This window comes from Sinohyriopsis cumingii, chromosome 8 (assembly GCF_028554795.1).
Source record: "Sinohyriopsis cumingii isolate HCF-2022 chromosome 8, ASM2855479v2, whole genome shotgun sequence".
NCBI lineage: Eukaryota > Metazoa > Mollusca > Bivalvia > Unionida > Unionidae > Sinohyriopsis > Sinohyriopsis cumingii.
Genome location: NC_142968.1, coordinates 71,393,548 through 71,413,121, shown reverse-complemented (window position 1 = coordinate 71,413,121; position 19,574 = coordinate 71,393,548). Strand labels below are relative to the sequence as shown.

The following is a 19,574-nucleotide window of genomic DNA, read 5'->3' as shown; positions in this document are numbered from 1 at the left end:
TGCTAAACACTCATTGAGAGACGAAATCGTTTATGCTAGTCAGATACTAGCTTGGCACTGTTCGTTATTAGTTTATTGCAATTGTCTTAATAAATCCATGACACACGTGATCCTTTGCTGGATCCTGTGCGCTTGAAAGGTCTGTGATTCACCATATGAATGGTATATATATATATATATATATATATATATATATATATATATATATATATATATATATATATATATACACACACACACACACACAAGTTAAACTTCTGTGTTTGTATGTATTCATGGTACAGCCATAGTTGCTTTCATCACCAAGCCAGAGAAAACCCTTAGTTTGAAAACCTCTGTTAATCTGGTACATATATTGATCAGAACTTTTCAATTATACATCTCCACAGACATGACACATCTTGTTTGAATGGAATTTCTCCGAGTGGTATAAGTGACTATCTAACCCAAGGTGTGACCAACGAAACATTTAGTATGGAGGAGAGAGGTAAGTTATTTGTTTGCATTTCTTCCCAAAACTCTGGGATATATTTTTTGACTAACAAATTAGGACAATACACATCTTTTTTGGAATGCTTTTTACGTGTCGACAATGATATTTATAAACGCATACGAGATCACATTAACAAACGATGATGGCACAAGTTGGTTGATATTAGTGCCTATCTTTGTCACTTGACTTACAAGAACATTGTGTTGACCAATGTTTACAAGTTCATACAGAAAATAAGAGGAGGATTTGCAGTTAGCGTTCAATTCGGCCAGACATAAAATCAAAGGGGTATGAAAATTAACAGCTGCAGCGTCGTTTTCAATGTCGTCGTCAACAATTGGTAGTCTAATCTTACGACAACGTTTGAAACAGTAAATATATTAAACCATCATAACCGCAATGTCTGTGCAAATAATACAAAGTGTATTTCCTTTCATTGTTATTAAAAGAAGTTCTAAAAACGACCTATTTCATGAAATTAGGGAATTTCAAGCGATTAAAGCATTAAAATAGTGTTGGTACACCTATAAAACAAACAATTGTGTTTGCCTTGTTTCACGTAACGAAGATAGCACAAAGCCTTCTGATCTAGTGAACAAAACGGTGAGTGCCCATTTTATTTTAAATTAGAAAACAACAGGCTCCACTTTAAATGTGTGGTTTACATTTTTGAAGTTATATTTGGTTGGAAGTATTTGAACTTACTTCATTTATCTAATAATAGGTCAGATTTGTTTTCTCTTGTTAACAGTTATTGACAGCATACAACGGATTGTCAGATTAGACATCTCATAAATTAGGCGTGTAGAGTATCAGCAATGTTAAGTATAAAATTAGGCGTGGAGAGATATTGTCATGTCAATACAACATTTAGGCGTGGAGAATATATGTCATTATAATGACAAACATAGGTGGGGAGAGTATCTGTCATGCCAATAACAAACTTAGGCGTGGAGAGTATCTGCATGGTAATATTAAACTATGGCGTGGAGAGTATCTGTCATGCTAATAATAATAAACTTAGGCGTGGAGAGTATCTGTCATGCTAACAATAAATGCTAATAACAAACTTAGGCGATCAGAGTATCTGTCATTCTAATAATAAACTTAGGTATGGAGAGTATATGTCATGCCAATAACAAACTTCGGCGTGAAGAGTATTTGTCATGCTAATAATAAACTTAGGCATGGATAGTATCTGTCATGCCAATAACAAACTTAGTGGTGAAGAGTATCTGTCTTGCTAAAATTATACTTAGGTATGGAGAGTATATGTCATGATAATAACAAACTTAGGCGTGGAGAGTATCTGTCATGCTAATACCAAACTTAGGTATGGAGAGTATCTATTCATGCTAATAATAAAATTAGGTGTGGAGACTATATGTCGTGCTAATAATACACTTAGGTATGGAGAGTATATGTCATGCTAATAACAATCGTAGGCGTGAGGAGTATCTGTCATGCTAATAACAAACTTAGGCGTGAAGAGTATCTGTCATGCAAATACTAAACTTAGGTATGGAGAGTATCTGTCATGCTAATAATAAACTTAGGTATGGAGAGTATCTGTCATACTAATAACAAACGTAGGCGTGAAGATTATCTGTCATGCTAATAATAAACTTAGGTATGGAGAGAATATGTCATGCCAATAACAAACTTAGGCGTGAAGAGTATATGTCATGCTAATAACAAACTTAGGTATGGAGAGTATATGTCATGCCAATAACAAACTTAGGCGTGAGGAGTATCTGTCATGCTAATAACAAACTTAGGTATGGAGAGTATATGTCATGCCAATAACAAACTTAGTGGTGAAGAGTATCTGTCTTGCTAAAATTATACTTAGGTATGGAGAGTATATGTCATGCCAATAACAAACTTAGGCGTGGAGACTATCTGTCATGCTAATAATACTCTTAGGTATGGAGAGTATCTGTCATGCCAATAATACTCTTAGGTATGGAGAGTATCTGTCATGCTAATAATACTCTTAGGTATGGAGAGTATCTGTCATGCTAATAACAAACTTAGGCGTGAAGATTATCTGTCATGCTAATAATAAACTTAGGTATGGAGAGTATATGTCATGCTAATAGCAAACGTAGGCGTGAGGAGTATCTGTCATGCAAATAACAAACTTAAGTATGGAGAGTATCTGTCATTGACATAATAAACTTAGGCGTGGAGACTATCTGTCATGCTAATAATACACTTAGGTATGGAGAGTATCTGTCATGCCAATAACAAACTTAGGCGTGAAGATTATGTCATGCTAATAATAAACAGTTATGGAGAGTATCTGTCATGCCAGTAACAAACTTAGGCGTGAAGATTATGTCATGCTAATAATAAACAGGTATGGAGAGTATCTGTCATGCCAATAATAGACTTAGGTATGTATAGTATCTGTCATGCCAATAATAGACTTTGGTATATAGAGTATCTGTCATGCCAATAATAGACTTAGGTGTGTAGAGTATCTGTCATGCTAATGTTGAAACCACTGGGATTTATGCAGTCTTATGTAAAGTATTATTATATTCTCTTTGCAAGAAGCTGAGTAAGTCTATGTTTTTCATAGGTCTTAGTGTTTGTTAGAATTTATATTTTTGATCATTCTATATGTAAGCGTTTTGTAAACTTTTCTACAGAAATAATGATCCTGTGACACACATTTGTTATTTTAAAAATGTCCACAATGGGAAACATCTTTTTAGCACAGGGTAATTAACAAACAAATATGTCTTCTTGATCTAAGTGTATCCTCTGTTCATAAGGCGTCTGGAGTCTTACAACGTGTACATTATTTATGATCGCGAGTAAACACTTGAAGATATTGTTCTAAAGATTTGGTTTTGATGTCTATCGAAAAATGCCAAAATATTTAGAAAGAAATAAACTATTGTATATTTTCATAACAGTAACGTTTCTGAACGTAAAATGTAATTTACAATGCTGTATCGACATTTGAATTTTAAGCCATGTTTTCTTCGCGAGGTAGATAAGTATTGTATGTGAGAGAGATGAGGGATCTTGAAGAGTTTCAATGTTTTATTGTTTTTTTACGTCAACAAATGACATACGTTTGAGTGACTGCATGACATGCTTCATATATCTGGGGAAATATCGTAAGCTGATAAATCGATTATTGTGTATTTCATTTCGAAAATTATGAGTAATATTTAATGCATTCTTTCCCATATAATGTGTGTATTATTAGGTTACAACATGAAAAGAAAATATGTAATTTAATACGTTACAGACTGAGTACAAATTGCACGAACTAGTTAACTAACTCAATAATGACCGTCATTGTGCAAGTTAAACAAAACCTAAACAGAAACCATTTCAGCCAGTATGAAAGCCTGAATAATCCATGTTCCACTCCGTCATGCATGGTCGTTCCACCAAGAAATTTGGGTTGCTGTACTGTACAACATAAGTCATAACATTTATCAATACGTATACATCATCATTATGTCAAAAAAAAAATTAAAGACATTCGAGATTTAGAACAAGTTATGTAAATAGCACAGTTAAATAATTCGACTATTTAAAAAAAAACAAAAAAAAAAAACAATGCCTTAGAGCAGCAAGAAAGAGATCAGTCTATAGAGTTGCTAAAATGCGTTGACTGACGTGATCAAATAGTGTATGGTCTGATGGGATTTAGCAATTGCAAATTCATATCGCACAGATTCTTTGCAATAAATAAGTCGACAAAATTTAACAAAGGGAATTGCAAAATTAAGTAAAGAATATTTATGCCAGTCTTGCATAATTTATCTAGATTGGCATTATATCTCCCTTTTAAGTGTCTTATTATGTCAAAGAAATTAAACGATCCTTTCTGCAGTAAATTGAGCTGATTTATTTGGGCTATTATAAGAAGAAAAGCAGAATTGTGTTGGATCTGCAGGAACACAATCTCCGTCAAATCAAGTTCAAATGGAAACATTTTTTTTTTTCAATGTTTATTCATTCAAAATATGACTCTAAATTTCAATTTGAAGTTAACAAAAACGAGAATAAACTTTTTGAACTAATGTACGCATTACGAAGTTTAAAAGTGGCTGGGCGGTGCTATGTGCGCATTAATATTGTTGATATGTATTGATGAATCTACGGTAGTGTTTTAGCAGATTATATTATGTTATTTTATGTTATATAATGTTATGTTATGTTATGTTATGTGTTGTAAACTGCCACAATGCAGACATCGTAGCGATATGACTGAAAAATTGTTAAAGCTACGCTAAAAATCCTAAAAATCACACACACACAATTATTTTGAAATATGGAATAAGTGCATTTCTTTGTTTTCTGGTGGTGTATTCCTTTATTATTTAGCCTTATGTAGGAAAACGAAATTAGTATATAATAAAATGTTTACTGCATTTGTACGGGAACATATGAAACCGTTTTTATTTCAGACTAATACTTCACTCACAAGGTCGTACAGTATTACTCGTTCATGTTTTCCCTTACAAATACAGTAATATACAAGTCCATAGGTTTGAGTAGCTTGGAACATCTTTGGATAACAAACTAAAACTTCAAATTTACCCATCAGATTCAAACGCCAGATTAGTGAATAAATTTGTTTATATTAAATTATTTAAGTACGGCAACAAATATTTTGTTTTCTTTATATTGAGGTACTAACGTTCCGATTGCCATCGATGATTTGTCGGACCAGAGAACGGTGAAAGAAACATTAGAAGGAATAACGAAATGGCCAACATCATTCTCGACGCAATTCCGTATGCTATCGTGGAGGACGTTTAAAGTGTCACGTGGGCGAATTTTACATCTCTATGAATTATTTCAATCCGTGATAACGGCTATAACTATAGGAGTAGTGTTCTTTCAAATACCTCAAACGATTGGGTCCATTCGAGACAGAATGGGACTGGTAAGTATACTATTTATTTTGTACGCTACCTCACCAGGCTTATCATAACGTATGCACGTTCTGTACTAACGCAAATGAGAAGAGCGTGCACTCTGATCCACCGGTATGACAACTGGTATGGGTCTGCCCTGTTCGCCTAAATTCAGTGAGGATAGTTGAGGCCGACATGCTGGTACCTAATATCATACGTACAGTGAACATTACTGAAGCTGATCTGCTGACGCGTACCTCTATGTGTACAGTACTTACAGATGATTGTACATTTTATACGAGAAACGATTCTATCACCGAAATCATATGGATGCAAAAATGAGATTCTTTGTCGATGCTTTTATGACTTTGTACGCTTACAGTGATGATTTCTTGACCAAGAAGGAGATGTTGCTATACTTGGCTAATATTTTGTTTCCTTTTTCTGTAAATATTTATCGTACATAGTATGTATGTTGTCTAGGTTTTCCTCTAAAATTATGTGCATGACCTAAAAATAGTACTATGTGATATGTTTATCCTTCAAATAACCCAAGCGTTAGTGCATCCTGGTCCATCTTCCGTATCTATGATCATAATAGTAAACCGTCGGAAACCTCCACGTTTTAAGTATGCATATCTTAAGTCGTGATTTTCATTGACAAAAGCCTAGAAAACATCCAACCAAGAATACGTTACGAGGACGGAAAGGAAGCATTTTATAGATCGCATCCGAAAGATGTTATAAAATTTCATAGCCTGAATACCGCTTGTCATAATGTATTTAGATTATTGATTAAAGTGTGTAAGTTTGATTGGTTTGTTAACATTTAACAATATACTAATAATAGCACGGGGAGGTAATAGAGTTAAGTCCCTTTTTCATAGACACACTGAGTCTGGCCACCTAAATTTACCTTACGAGTCTGATGTTCCACTAACTGAGATAATTCGACTCCATTAATTGCAGAAAGAGTTTAAATGTAATACGGACGTATAATACTATCTTGATTATTACATAGACAGGGTATATATGAATATCCATGTCCATCCGTCTTTCTGTCCGGCGCACAGCCATGTGAATGCAATTTGTGCCACATTTTTTGATGGATTGCCAATGCATCGAAAACTATTGTGTCTTTCATATGAAGTTGCGCGATACAAATAATCACTGAGCAATTGACCTATTTTGCGCCTTCAGCTGAAATAAGTACAAGGCAAAATATCTTGAACACAACCGTCGCAAGTTTTGCAGTTGAGCGCCATGATACATGGTATATTTTACGGTAATCATGGTATATTTTATGGTAATCATGGTATATTTTGTGGTAATCATGGTATAGTAATGGTAATTATGGTATAGTGCATGGTAATCATGGTATAGTGCATGGAAATCAAGGTATATTTTATAATAATCATGGTATAGTTTATGGTAATCATGGTATAGTGTATGGTAATCATGGTATAGTTTATGGTAATCATGGTATATTGTATGGCAATCATGGTATAGTTTATGGTAATCATGGTATATTGTATGGTAATCATGGTATATTGTATGGCAATCATGGTATAGTTTATGGTAATCATGGTATAGTGTATGGTAATCATGGTATAGTTTATGGTAATCATGATATGGTTTATGATAATCATGGTACAGTTTATGGTAATCATATCAAGATGGGCATATCATTTAACTGTGCACCAGAACACAACATTTTGTGAAGACAACCAGCCTCACCGGATTTTTCCATTTAGCTTCAAAAAACTTGGTAAATGATATTTTCATTATTCGGAAGATGCGCATACCGGCTAATCAACTTGATCAATTTACCGTTAAAGTTATTTCCCTTTTGTAGACATAATTAGTATCAGTATTTTATGGAGAGTATTGAATTTTGTAGCGAATATGTATATCGTCTGAATAAAATAATATGGACAAATCGCTGTGTTCCTGTTATTTTATTTCCCTTTGGAGTTATTGTCCCTCTTTTTTCATGCAGCTAAATGTAGCGCATTGGTATGGCTTTTTTGATGGAATTAACTTAACAGATTTTAGTGGAACGTAGTGACACGAAAGAACGCGTATGATCATTATCTGGTAATTAGCCTATCCAATAGCCACTGTCTTTCGGCAGTTATGCAAGAGTTATCGCATTTTTATGACGTCAATTATCACGTAGGACATAATTGTCTTGTGAACATGTCAAGTTTCACGAGTTTCAGTAAATCGTCGTAAAACTGTAAATTTCTGGTAGTCTTCTGAATATATACACATATACAAATTAATTTCATCCCGCAATGTTTTTTTAGACATATTGTCATGATGTCTTGCATGTGAATCGAGCGCATGACGGAATCTTGTGAGGGTAATCTGTCTCCCAGTTTATTATGGATTCCTTTGAAACTCGGTACAAACTATGCTCGTCATCTGAAGACAATTTGGCGAGCGATGGTGCTCCTTTTATTTTGCTTGAATTATTGGTGTTTAGATTTGAAGCCTGTTATAATGTATGACAGAGTCTTTTCGATGCAACCAGTTCCTCAGTTTAAACCTGACCTTGTCGTTTGAATCAGTTCGACAGTTTTTAGTGGGAATTGTCAATGCAGCCAGTTTCAGTTTACAGTGGGACATGTCAATGCAGCCAGTTTCAGGTTACAGTGGGACATGTCAATGCAACCAGTTTCAGGTTACAGTGGGACATGTCAATGCAACCAGTTTCAGTTTACAGTGGGACATGTCAATGCAGCCAGTTTCAGGTTACAGTGGGACATGTCAATGCAACCAGTTTCAGGTTACAGTGGGACATGTCAATGCAACGAGTTACACAGATGTTAGTGAATCTTTTTTAAAGTCATGGTCATCTTCTGTAAATTAGCTTATTAAAAAATCTGTGTGATTTCATATTTTGCGCCCTTTTTAGAGCTTATGAATGCAATTGATTGATCGCTATGAAACCTAGTACTTACTATGCTTATATTCAAAAGATGTGTATATTGAGAAACAGTTGTGTTCCCGATTTAGTTTTCGCGGATTTTATTGTCCTTTTCGACCTAGAGTAGTGGGCATTGTATTAATACGTTTATGCTCTTAAGGTTTTCATTGAATTGATGCGAAACTCAATACATATTATGGTCATTAGAAAATGATATTCTTGCTGACCAATCATTATACTTGCAATAGTTTACGCTGAGTTATGCACCTTCTAGTCAAGTAATATCGAATATGGGAGTAGCGGTATAATGCGGTGTAGGGGACGCCGTTCCTCGAGTAAATTACCCACTATTCTACTAATTTTAATTTCAATATTTTATTTCAGCTATATGTCTGCGTGACTTATTGGACCTTTGCACCAGCTTTGGATGCTGTAATGTCGTGTAAGTGAGCACGTAGTGACCTAAGATAGTACACAGTTACAAATCTTCACAACAAATAGAATAAATCTGCTGCGATTACTGTTCCAAAATATATGAAATTAAAGGTCTTAAGTGAGAATATTTCTCTGTTACTCATCTGTCAATCACTGTCCGCCTCTTGTTTATCTTTTGGGCACTTTCAGTACCATTGACTACGTGCTCTCCTGGCACTTCCGGATCCGTCCATCCCACACGTCCCGTACTCAATGTCACGTGCTCCTTCAGGCACGCGTTCCCAAAAACTGCGGACTTGCTACGACAGACAACCTCGATATATGGTAGCCTCGAATAGAAGCAGGTTTATGTTACTCGTTTAGCAATCGTATACCACTGCTTCCGTTAATATGCATCGAAACCATGAGTGTTAATGTAACTGGTTAGAAATATTTTCCTAAATATGTCCTTGCGATTCCAATATCGTTACATAAATGCCACGGTTAAATTTATTCAGGAAATTGCCAACATTTTCCATGGACAGTACATCTTTCATGAATAGCAGCTTGTTCCAAGCACTTAGTACAGGTCACACGCACATGGTCATCATGATTACGTTACTTTTATTCTTTTAAATGAGTTTTGTATCAAATGTTTAATAACTTCTTAAATACAACATAACCTAGTCCGAGAACCGGCTTTAAACATTGTATGTCTAAACCCTCGGACACGGGTAGTATATTTTTTCGATATTGATTGAACGTCTGTTGTAACAATCATACTTGATTCGTCTTTAAAATGATATAAATACGATTTTCATACTGAATTTGTTTGGATACTGCACACATATACAGTGCATTCGCGATTCACACGAAGGATTGATGTTCCATACAATAACTATATCGGTATCAATAGAACAAAAACAAGTCGCAAAACCAAACCTGTTTTTACCGTTCGTTTTTCTTTTGTTTTGTTTTGTTTTATTGCATTCACTTACACAAATTGTGCGTTGCATATGTGTCAAGTGCATATTCGCCTTTTCAATGGCATACCTTTTCAATAAGAAAATTCTCTAAAATTAAATCGTCTTGATAATATTCCATACAATAGAGAATACGTAATACAATGTTCCTTAAGGGATAGAAAGGGACCCCGGGTAACTTCCCGTGGGTGGGATATTCTTCTTTGGGTTTTCCCCGGCTATTACTCCATCAGTTATGCTGGTTGCCATTTACAGCCAATCATATACTTGAAAATCGCGTTAAGCCCACAACAACAACAGAAATAGAAAAGCACATAATTCTTTTTACCTTTAAAGTTCCTTCAGAGAGAGGAGTGATTACGAAGGAGACGGCAGCCAAGGCTTACAGAGTTTCTGCTTACTATGTAGCAAAAAGTTTAACAGAACTTCCTTTGGTGCTTACACTTCCGGTTTTGTTTTACACCCTTGCTTACTGGATGGCGGGCCTCAACGGTGTTCCTCAATTCTTCATCAGTCTCTTGATTCTACTGTTGAACGCTCTTAACGCCCAGGTAAGATGATAAGTCCATGACCATATATAGTGTTAACCTTGCGATAACGCATACCAATTTGCTTTCTATATTGTTAATTGCATGAGTCATACTTGTCAGGATTGACATTTTCCTGTGTCACTTTGGAAGTGATTGCTTCGGAAAAGTAGTAGCTTCGTGATATTGATGGAACTAATAACAGGATGAAAAAGAGACACTTGTTTTTGGTGACTTAATCACCGGTTCATAATTGTTCTAATTTATTCTATATGAATTTGCTTTGGCAATAATTGCACAGAGGCCACATTGTATGATGAAAATAATAAGCGTAATGCATATTATTTTAATATTGTGTATGCATGCATAGTAGCATTATATATATATATATATATATATATATATATATATATATATATATATATATATATATATATATATATATATATATATATATATATATATATATATATATATATATATATATTCTTATCTTTTACAGGGACTTGGATACATGATCGGTGCTGCATGCTTGGACTTCAAGTTTGCCATTTTTCTCGCCAACACAACAATTTTGTTTTCTCTTATTTTGTGTATGTAGAATTATATTACAATAACGATACAGTTTTATTCAATATTATGGTGCAGGGTTCCTGCTGGCCGAGTGGTCTAAGGCTGTCGATTTAGAGATCACTGACATATCGCCTATGTCCGCGTGGGTTCAAGTCTCGGGCTTGGTCTATGTGGAAATGTGAGAAAGCGTATTAATATCTACCCGTGGGTCGATGGTTTTTCTCAGGTTCTTTCTCCACCAAATATACTGGTCTTCATGTATAGTTTATCACATGCTGAAAAATGTCATTAAACCCAGAAATGTCATTAAACCCAGAACAATAACAACAAGTCACTACAACTACAAATATACAACCACTGTGACAAAGGCAGATGTATTTGGAGCGAAACAAGAACCATGTATATGCATGAACAGTTCAGTATAATTTGACACACCTGGGAACTAAAATAGTTCACGGTCTGTTTGGTTGTCAGTCGATGAACATGTAATAATTCATATCAGCAATGTATGATAAAATTCTGTGTTAAATGAACTTCGATGTTTGTGTTGATACATTGAATATTACTCGCATCTTCACTAGCCAAGGTTCCAATAAACCTATCTATACCTTGGCATATCGAGCAGATATTTCTGTGCAAGCCACCGCATCCAATCAAAATTAAGTTGGTCAACTCTGAACAATATTTCTGCGTGATCGAGACAAGGGGTGCTACATGTCTGCGGCATAATGCTCCATCACTAGACATCACTTTAAACTGCAACGCTGCAGACATCATACCGATATGGCTGACTTTTTGTTTAAAGCTTCGTTAAAATTCCTAATCACACACACATCCTAACAAGCATAATCCAAAATAATGCAACTTTTTTGTTATATAGTAATATCCATGTGGTAGCTATGTGTTTGGGGAGTGGCATTTTTCACTCACTTTTGGGGTCTCTTGAATGCAGTCAAGTGCAATGTACACAATTCAATTGCAATGAGAGTTCTAAATATTCTCAAACAAAACTTAAAGTATTCAATCCTAACAGGATGACACATAGTAAGCTCTGATGCGAAACACATTGCCATATATTGGCCTCGGTATATGTGACTGATCTTGCGGTATCATCACTAAATTATTTGAGTTACAGTCGGATAGGGAAATGTGAGGATGAGGGGGACGTAGAGGCAGGAGCTGTGTAACCTATAGTAAAAGCACTAAGCTCTGCAGTGTTTAATCATTACTGCCGTTCTTGTTATTATTATTATTATTATTATTGCAGCCGGATTCATAACACAAACACTGCCAGCGTGGTTTAGTTGGGCAAAATATGTGTCATTCATGTTTCACCCACTGAGTGCCATGTCAGTAATAATCTTCCAGGACATGCAACCATTGCCGTAAGTTACAAGAAGTAGTTTAAGGTCATCATACCAGAAATATGATTTGATTATATGTCAAAAGTAACGAAGTGCGAAAAGTGAAGCTTCATTCCTGTTCAGCTCTTAATAATTTGTCATACAATGCATAATATTTACAATCGATGTTATAATATTTTACCTTAATCGTAGGATATGAAAAGTAATGTGTGTGTGTGTGTGTGTGTGTGTGTGTGCGTGCAATAGCAAACATGCTGCAACTACTGTTGAATCACACATCATTAAAGTCTTCTTGCGCCTAATGGCAAACTCCTTACTTTAATATACAAAAATAGTGTCATACGTAAAATAAGTTTATATATTGATGGTACGTTCTCTTTGACACTTAACGCTGATAGGAAAATCAAGAAGTGGAGACATTTTTATTAATGTATGTTTCGCTTGTTTTATTGGGGTGGGAGGTGGGAGAATCATCGCTGTACATATTCAATGCTTTTTCCCTTTTTCATATGTGCCCAGATAGTTATAAAATAGTATTTTTTTGTCTTCGATCCAAATTGTCTCCTTAGATATATGGAAAATAGGACAAAGTATTATCAGCAAATATATGAGATTTTATATAAAGAATAATTTTTATGTGAAATATCAGCATAATTACTAATCGTCCACATTTTTCAACTGGTGATACGATTTGTATAGCAACGTATCTTTTGTATTAACATAATTCTGTCAAACATGATTATACCAGGATGTGTTAAATTTGTATCCATCCAATTACACACGACTGCGTTTACTTTCTAATTTAGGGGCCCTAGTGGCCGAGTGGTCTAAAGCGCTCTCCGTTACGGATCACTGCCATCTCATCTCTGTCTGAGTTGGTTCGAGTCTCGGATTCGGCTAATGTGGGTATGTGAGAAAGCTTGCCAGTAGCTTCTCGTGGGTGGGTGGTTCTTTCCGGGGTTTTCCCAGGGTTTTTCCTCCACCATTAATACTGGCCGCCATGTATAGCATATCGTGTGCTGAAAAATGGCGTTAAACCCTACAACAACAACTTTCTAATTTAAGTTCTTATTATAAGAACCATGTATAGTTTAGTCATTACTGTTCGACGTCATGTCTCAGAGTATATTAAATGTGCAAAGTATTTTCATTAATTTTCATGCAAATATACCGGAAATCTAAAAACGGTTACCGGATTTGATGAAGTAAATCACTAACATTCCGGCGAAGAACTAAATTATTGTCTCATATCGGTTTGGATGGGGCTTGCGAATTAAGTCTTAACAGCGGTTTCCGTTGTCCAAGAAGGCGTCAATCGCAATCTGCTGCAAACTAGAGTTGTTATATATTGTAAAACAAAGCCTATACTAAATAGAAATCTAGCATAGGCTGTCATTTTCTCACTTCTTTGTGATGGATGCCTATGAAATGTTTGTTTGTCTGGCTGTTTCTTTTTTTATTTTATGTCTTACTTCTACACATAACGTGTTATATCTTGATGATCAAATTGAAGAAAGATGTGTTGCGTTATCTGAGAAGAAGTTTCCATTCGGTCTAACGCGGCAACTGTCAGTCAACTATCACATAACAGAAATGACATGACCCACCGATCTATCAAACTATATAATTTGGCGTTTACCTTAGAGTTTTACTCCTCCTGCAAGTTGTAGAATCACCGAGTCATTCCAGTGTTTGACCTATGCGGTTTGTATTATAAAACATATAAGGTCAAATCTATATAACTTGAACATCATTAGCTCCATCTTCAAGTTCCGCCAACTACTCAAAAAGTCCCCTGCATATCACCAATACATGTCTAAAGAAGAAACCACGTTGAATTGCTCTGTTAATTATCGTACAGCGCAATCTCTTAAGTGATAAGAGAGCACACCTCGCATGCGAGAGTTCGCGGATTCGAACCCCGGATGAGTCATGCCAAAGACTAGCAGCTGCCTCGCTTGGTGCTCAGCATCAAAGAGGCTGGTGGTCTGGTGTCAGGATAATGTGACTGTTTAGGACATGATGATACATGTCTGCGGGATGATGCCCCAGTACTAGACAACATTATAACTGCCACACTGCAAACATCGTAGTGATATGACGAAAATTCTTAAAGCTAGCTTCAAAATCTATATCACTCACACGCACACACACACACACACACACACACACTTATTGAAGTTTCAATTCGAATTATTTTTAGTCACATGTACAGAACGCCAACATCTGATTGGTTGCGGGTACACAAAACAGATTTAACTGCAGATGTATTTTAGATGCATATTGTATAAGTGTTTATGTTGTTCAAAAGTGGTCAAAAATAACACTCATCCTTCCTTCAAATACGCTTGTTTCAGATGCAACACGCTGAGCACAGACATGTTTCCCCAGTGTCTTACAAACAACACAGTAATGATTACGGGAAAAGATGTCCTTTTGAAGGCTGGCATGACTTTACCAATTTACTGCTACATCACTGGACTAGTGATTTTCTTCCTACTGTTTAGAATAATTGGATTTGTATCATTGAAAATACGTCTCAAGGGTCTAAAATAGTGTCATTGCGTATTTAAGAGTTCATATTGTTGACTTCTTAAAATTCAGAGATGATAAAGAAACGGTATAATACCTAGAGTTAAAAAAATCTGCTAACAGAAGTTGTCGCTTTTTTATGTCCGTCAACGACTGCTATATGACAAATAGTGATACTATTGACCCTGTGTCCGTATATACGTCCGTCAATCCTGCCACGTTTTGCGTTCATGCCCAGGAGTAGTTGTTCCATTGATACATTTCTTGTGTTGTTCACAGACCTAAATTCAGTAAGACATGTAACATATAAATTACTTTATTGTCTTCATAATCACATCACCACTTTATGCAAATATGTACATCTTAAAGAAAATCGCATTTATCTCGATGCTTTTAAGGTTTAGCGAATCAGATTCAATATATTTTTGGTATCTGGATGTTTTATAAATCTTGGTCGCTTGTAAACACTTCTATACTCTTATCTATTCTGTCGTAATTTGGTTGTCACAATTTCCACATACGGTGTTGCAGTGATTGACCAGATGCCGTAGTAAGAATAAAATGCTGTTTTTAAAACATAGAGAACTGCCATATTGTAATGTATCAGGATGATTGAAATTTTGTAATGTATTAAAGTGAAAGATATCTTGCAATGAATTAGGGTGATTGACATCTTGAAGTGCATCATAATGAATGACAACTTGTAATGTGTTCGAGTGAATTACATCTTCTAATGTATCATAATGAATGACATTTTGCAAAATATTCGAGTGAGTGACATCGTGTAATGTATCAATATTCGAGCGAGTGACATAGTGTAATGTATCAATATTCGAGTGAGTGACATCGTGTAATGTATCAGAATGGCATCTTGGAATATTACGTGTGTAGGCACCCTCAGACAGTAACAAAAAAAAATCAAGATAACACACTTTGTAAAAATTAACAAATAATTTTTTCTCATGAATACAAGATTAGATCTCCTAGTAATAAAATGTTTTAATGAATTTGAGTTTAAGTCCCGACGAACATCCAAAATGGAAGGCGATGACGTATATTGTAATCAGTATAATACTGTAATGTTAACAGTTCTTTTCTGAACCAGAGAAAAAAATATTCCGGTATTAGAATTCTGTAAATTTCAATAACTATCTTTTTTTCCAAGAATCAATTCCAAGCACAAGTATTTCCAGGGACAAAATCTCTTAGAATCCAAATAATTGGAAGAAAATTCAAATTTATCTCCAACTTGTCACAACAGAAACAACACTTTGACATCTAAGTGTTTAAAAGCCCAGCTGAAATTATTTCTCTAAATATCACTATTAAATCTGGCTACTGCGCAATTCCGGTAAAATCAGAATTTAGAAATAACAACGTCGAAGCTATTTGTATGTCTAATGTCACGTACTCCCATTGAAACCACGATTTCACTCATAATTCACACACTAAGAAAGAATAAAAGAAACTAAAACAAGCTGCTGACTTCCAAACAGGAAATAAGGCCAGAAACTAAGTTAGCCTTTAGATACAAAGTTCTAATATTAGGTTTTCGAAAAACTGAACTGGATTTCCGAAAAATATCAAATCCAGTAAATAAAATTACATTATAATAGCATGTAATGGAATAAAACATTTTAAAACCGAAAAACAAACATTTAACTTAAATCAAATATAAATTAAATCAAATATACGTAACAGTAATGTGTAATGTGTCAGAATGAATAACATCTTGTAATGTATTCGAGTGAATGACGTCTTGTAATGTATTCGAGTGACTGACATCTTGTAATGTATTCGTGTGATTGACATCTTGTAATGTATCAGAATGAATAACATCTTGTAATGCACTCGAGTGACTGACATCTTGTAATGTGTTCGAGTGACTGACATCTTGTAATGTATTCGTGTGATTGACATCTTGTAATGTATTCGTGTGATTGACATCTTGTAATGTATCAGAATGAATAACATCTTGTAATGCACTCGAGTGACTGACATCTTGTAATGTGTTCGAGTGACTGACATCTTGTAATGTATTCGAGTGACTGACATCTTGTAATGTATCAGAATGAATAACATCTTGTAATGTGTTCGAGTGACTGACATCCTGTAATGTATTCGAGTGACTGACATCTTGTAATGTATTCGAGTGACTGACATCTTGTAGTGTATTCGAGTGACTGACATCTTGTAATGTACTGGAAGGATTGACATTTTGCAATGTATTAGAACAGATAACATCTTGTAATGTATCTGAATGATCGCCATTTTGTAATGTACGCGTGTAAACTCTTGATGAGACTCCTGTAAGAAGTGTCATGGGTGAGGACATTGCTCATTTTTGTACATATGGTTTAACGGACGAATGGAAAACGTATACCATACAATCATAAACACATTTGTGCAAATGATCAGTTTACAAGATGTTCAGAACCTTCCTTTGGAACCAAGATAAAGCATTTACCACAACACAGTATAGATTAAGGTGAAGTGCAGACAAAACTACTTTGTTCAGCTTTTTAACACTTGCAATGTCCAAACTATAATAAACATTAATTTGGAAAAGAAATGTGTAAAATGTAAAACTCGACGTAATACAAAGGCTCTCGATTCCACAATTTCTATTTATTGGTGTATCACATATTTCAAAATGAATGGGCTGTTTTGAAGGAGTCACGGTATTAATTCAACTTCCATATTAAACACATGGAAACACCATCATAGTCAAAATTTAATAACTTAACATTTATTTGTGCTGATGATCAGACTTATATTTATCCATGCACACCTATCCTTGGTGCAATCTTCTGTGTGGAGAACACAATATGACCCGCGGCATTTTTTTTAATCTACATGTGCATGAAACACATGTTATTGATTCTGCACCAAATGAATCATGTGCTACTTTCATTACTGAGTACTCCTAAGTCAAGTCTGTAAAAATACTAAAATTGCATCAATATAATCTTGTCTATATTTTTAAAATTACAAATAGAAAAAGCTCTCAAAGGATATTTTTACTAAAATTTTATTTCCCATTTTAACCAATTATGGACCACCAAACCCGTATATACTCTATTTTTTATTCACCCATTTCTAGACTGGTTCACAGTTCTTCCGTATAATTAGTACCTTGTGTCGTATAACCAGATTTAAATTTTTTAGAACCAGCTGCATTTTACTCATTGATATTGGAGCATAATTGTAAGAAAGAATTGGTCATGCTTGTGCATGGATAATAGTGCAATAGCATTTTATGTGATACCATTCTCTATAGCTAAATTGCATTCGCATTACATGTTGCTGTGTTGTATTGTACTTATTAGTGGCTTATTCTTGTTATTAAAATTATTGTTTTCTGCCTTTGTATCTTCATGTTATTTTTCTATGGCATGCATGCTACACCAAAATAAACAAACGTATGCTGACATCAGCCAGTATGACATCACAGGGTATCAAATTACATGACGCATTGTATTTTCATCTCTCTCTGGCTATAAGACAAGTATTAAATGTTTTAAATTTCAAAATTGCATTTTGTTTTCTTGTTGACTCTCACAGAAATAATATTCAGTGCATCCCTATTCATATCAATCAAACCAAACAAATAAGTATGCCACATGACAGGTAAAAATGATAAGATGCCATTGGATTTTTGTGCCTAAAACAAATACACACAACCATGAAGCATCAAGAGATGCTGACATTTCAAACTTATTTAAACTCTCATCACATGTGATGCATCACCCCCAAATCTTAATAAAAAGGTATAAAAGCCAAAGAAAAGTTCCATAAACTTTATTATACGGAATAATTAAATAAGAGTGCTACTTTTTAGTATAAAACTATGGGGAAGGGTGAGGAAGCAAAGAATAGAGTAATTTCTTAAAGTCTGGTAACGTTATCCACAACAAGGGGGGAAATGTGCATCAACCCAAAATACACAGCAAGATGAGGTCTGTTACATAAGGACAACAAGAAATAAACTTGAAAAAGCTATCCAAAGTTCCTATAATGCTGACTTTGATGTTGGAGACAGAAAGCCCATCTTCAGACTGCTGCGGCCCAAGCTAATAAGTAAGCTGGAGGTGGAGAAATGTGTGGAACATTTTGCAACGCCCGGGCAAGTCCATGTTTCTATGCAATATTCAGACACTGATAAAACTAATCACTGCATAAACTACTTGTTAAATTTAAGTAATATAATTGAATTGCATATTTAAGTTATCTAATGCATAAATATATACCTAGATTTACCCCAAACTCATAGAAAGTTAAGAAAAAGTCTCAACGTCATTACTGTGGCTACTTTCCACTATAAGCAGTGTTAAATTACTTACTTTTTAATATAAAGCTGAATACAATGCATAAATTATTGAAGTTAAAAAGAGAAACAAAGCAAACTATGCAATCACTCAATTACAGTCAAAGGGGAGGTAATACACCTTGATTTGGCAAACCAAATAGCAAGCTCTAATTTACAGCTGAATGATTCCTTACTATTACTTGATAGTAAGTGCAGAGCATTTGTAATTAGCTTTTGTTTCAAATCTGAAACCATATTTCTGACATGAAGCTTGTTTTCATCTATTTACAACAACAGATATGGTAAACAAAACACACATTGTTAAGTGCACACATGAAAAAGTGCTAAGATGTGGTATAATGTGTTCCGAGAGTACCACTTCCAACACCCTGGTTATAAAGATTTTCTAACATGGGACTTGTAACATGACGAGAAAAAAGGTCTGATCTGGTGGAAGAGAGCAATGTGATCAACATGCAGTTATATCGAAAACAGCAAGTGTGGAAAATTTTACTTTATGTTGATTTAACGGCTTGCGGTTGTTTTGTGTTGTGC

At 34.8% G+C, this 19,574-nt stretch overlaps 1 protein-coding gene across 1 annotated transcript in view; it reads left to right on the top strand.

Moving 5' to 3' along the window:
- The window catches only part of LOC149793789 (uncharacterized), a 40,999-nt gene extending 22,756 nt beyond the window's left edge, over positions 1-18,243 (top strand). Inside the window, exons 9-15 of the mRNA XM_089969054.1 lie at positions 390-487; positions 5,158-5,414; positions 8,702-8,759; positions 10,051-10,265; positions 10,744-10,834; positions 12,082-12,199; positions 14,536-18,243. Coding sequence (XP_089825180.1) covers positions 390-487; positions 5,158-5,414; positions 8,702-8,759; positions 10,051-10,265; positions 10,744-10,834; positions 12,082-12,199; positions 14,536-14,734 — 1,036 coding nt within the window. The 3' untranslated portion in view covers positions 14,735-18,243. The remainder of the gene's footprint in view (positions 1-389; positions 488-5,157; positions 5,415-8,701; positions 8,760-10,050; positions 10,266-10,743; positions 10,835-12,081; positions 12,200-14,535) is intronic.
- Positions 18,244-19,574: the final 1,331 nt, after the last annotated feature.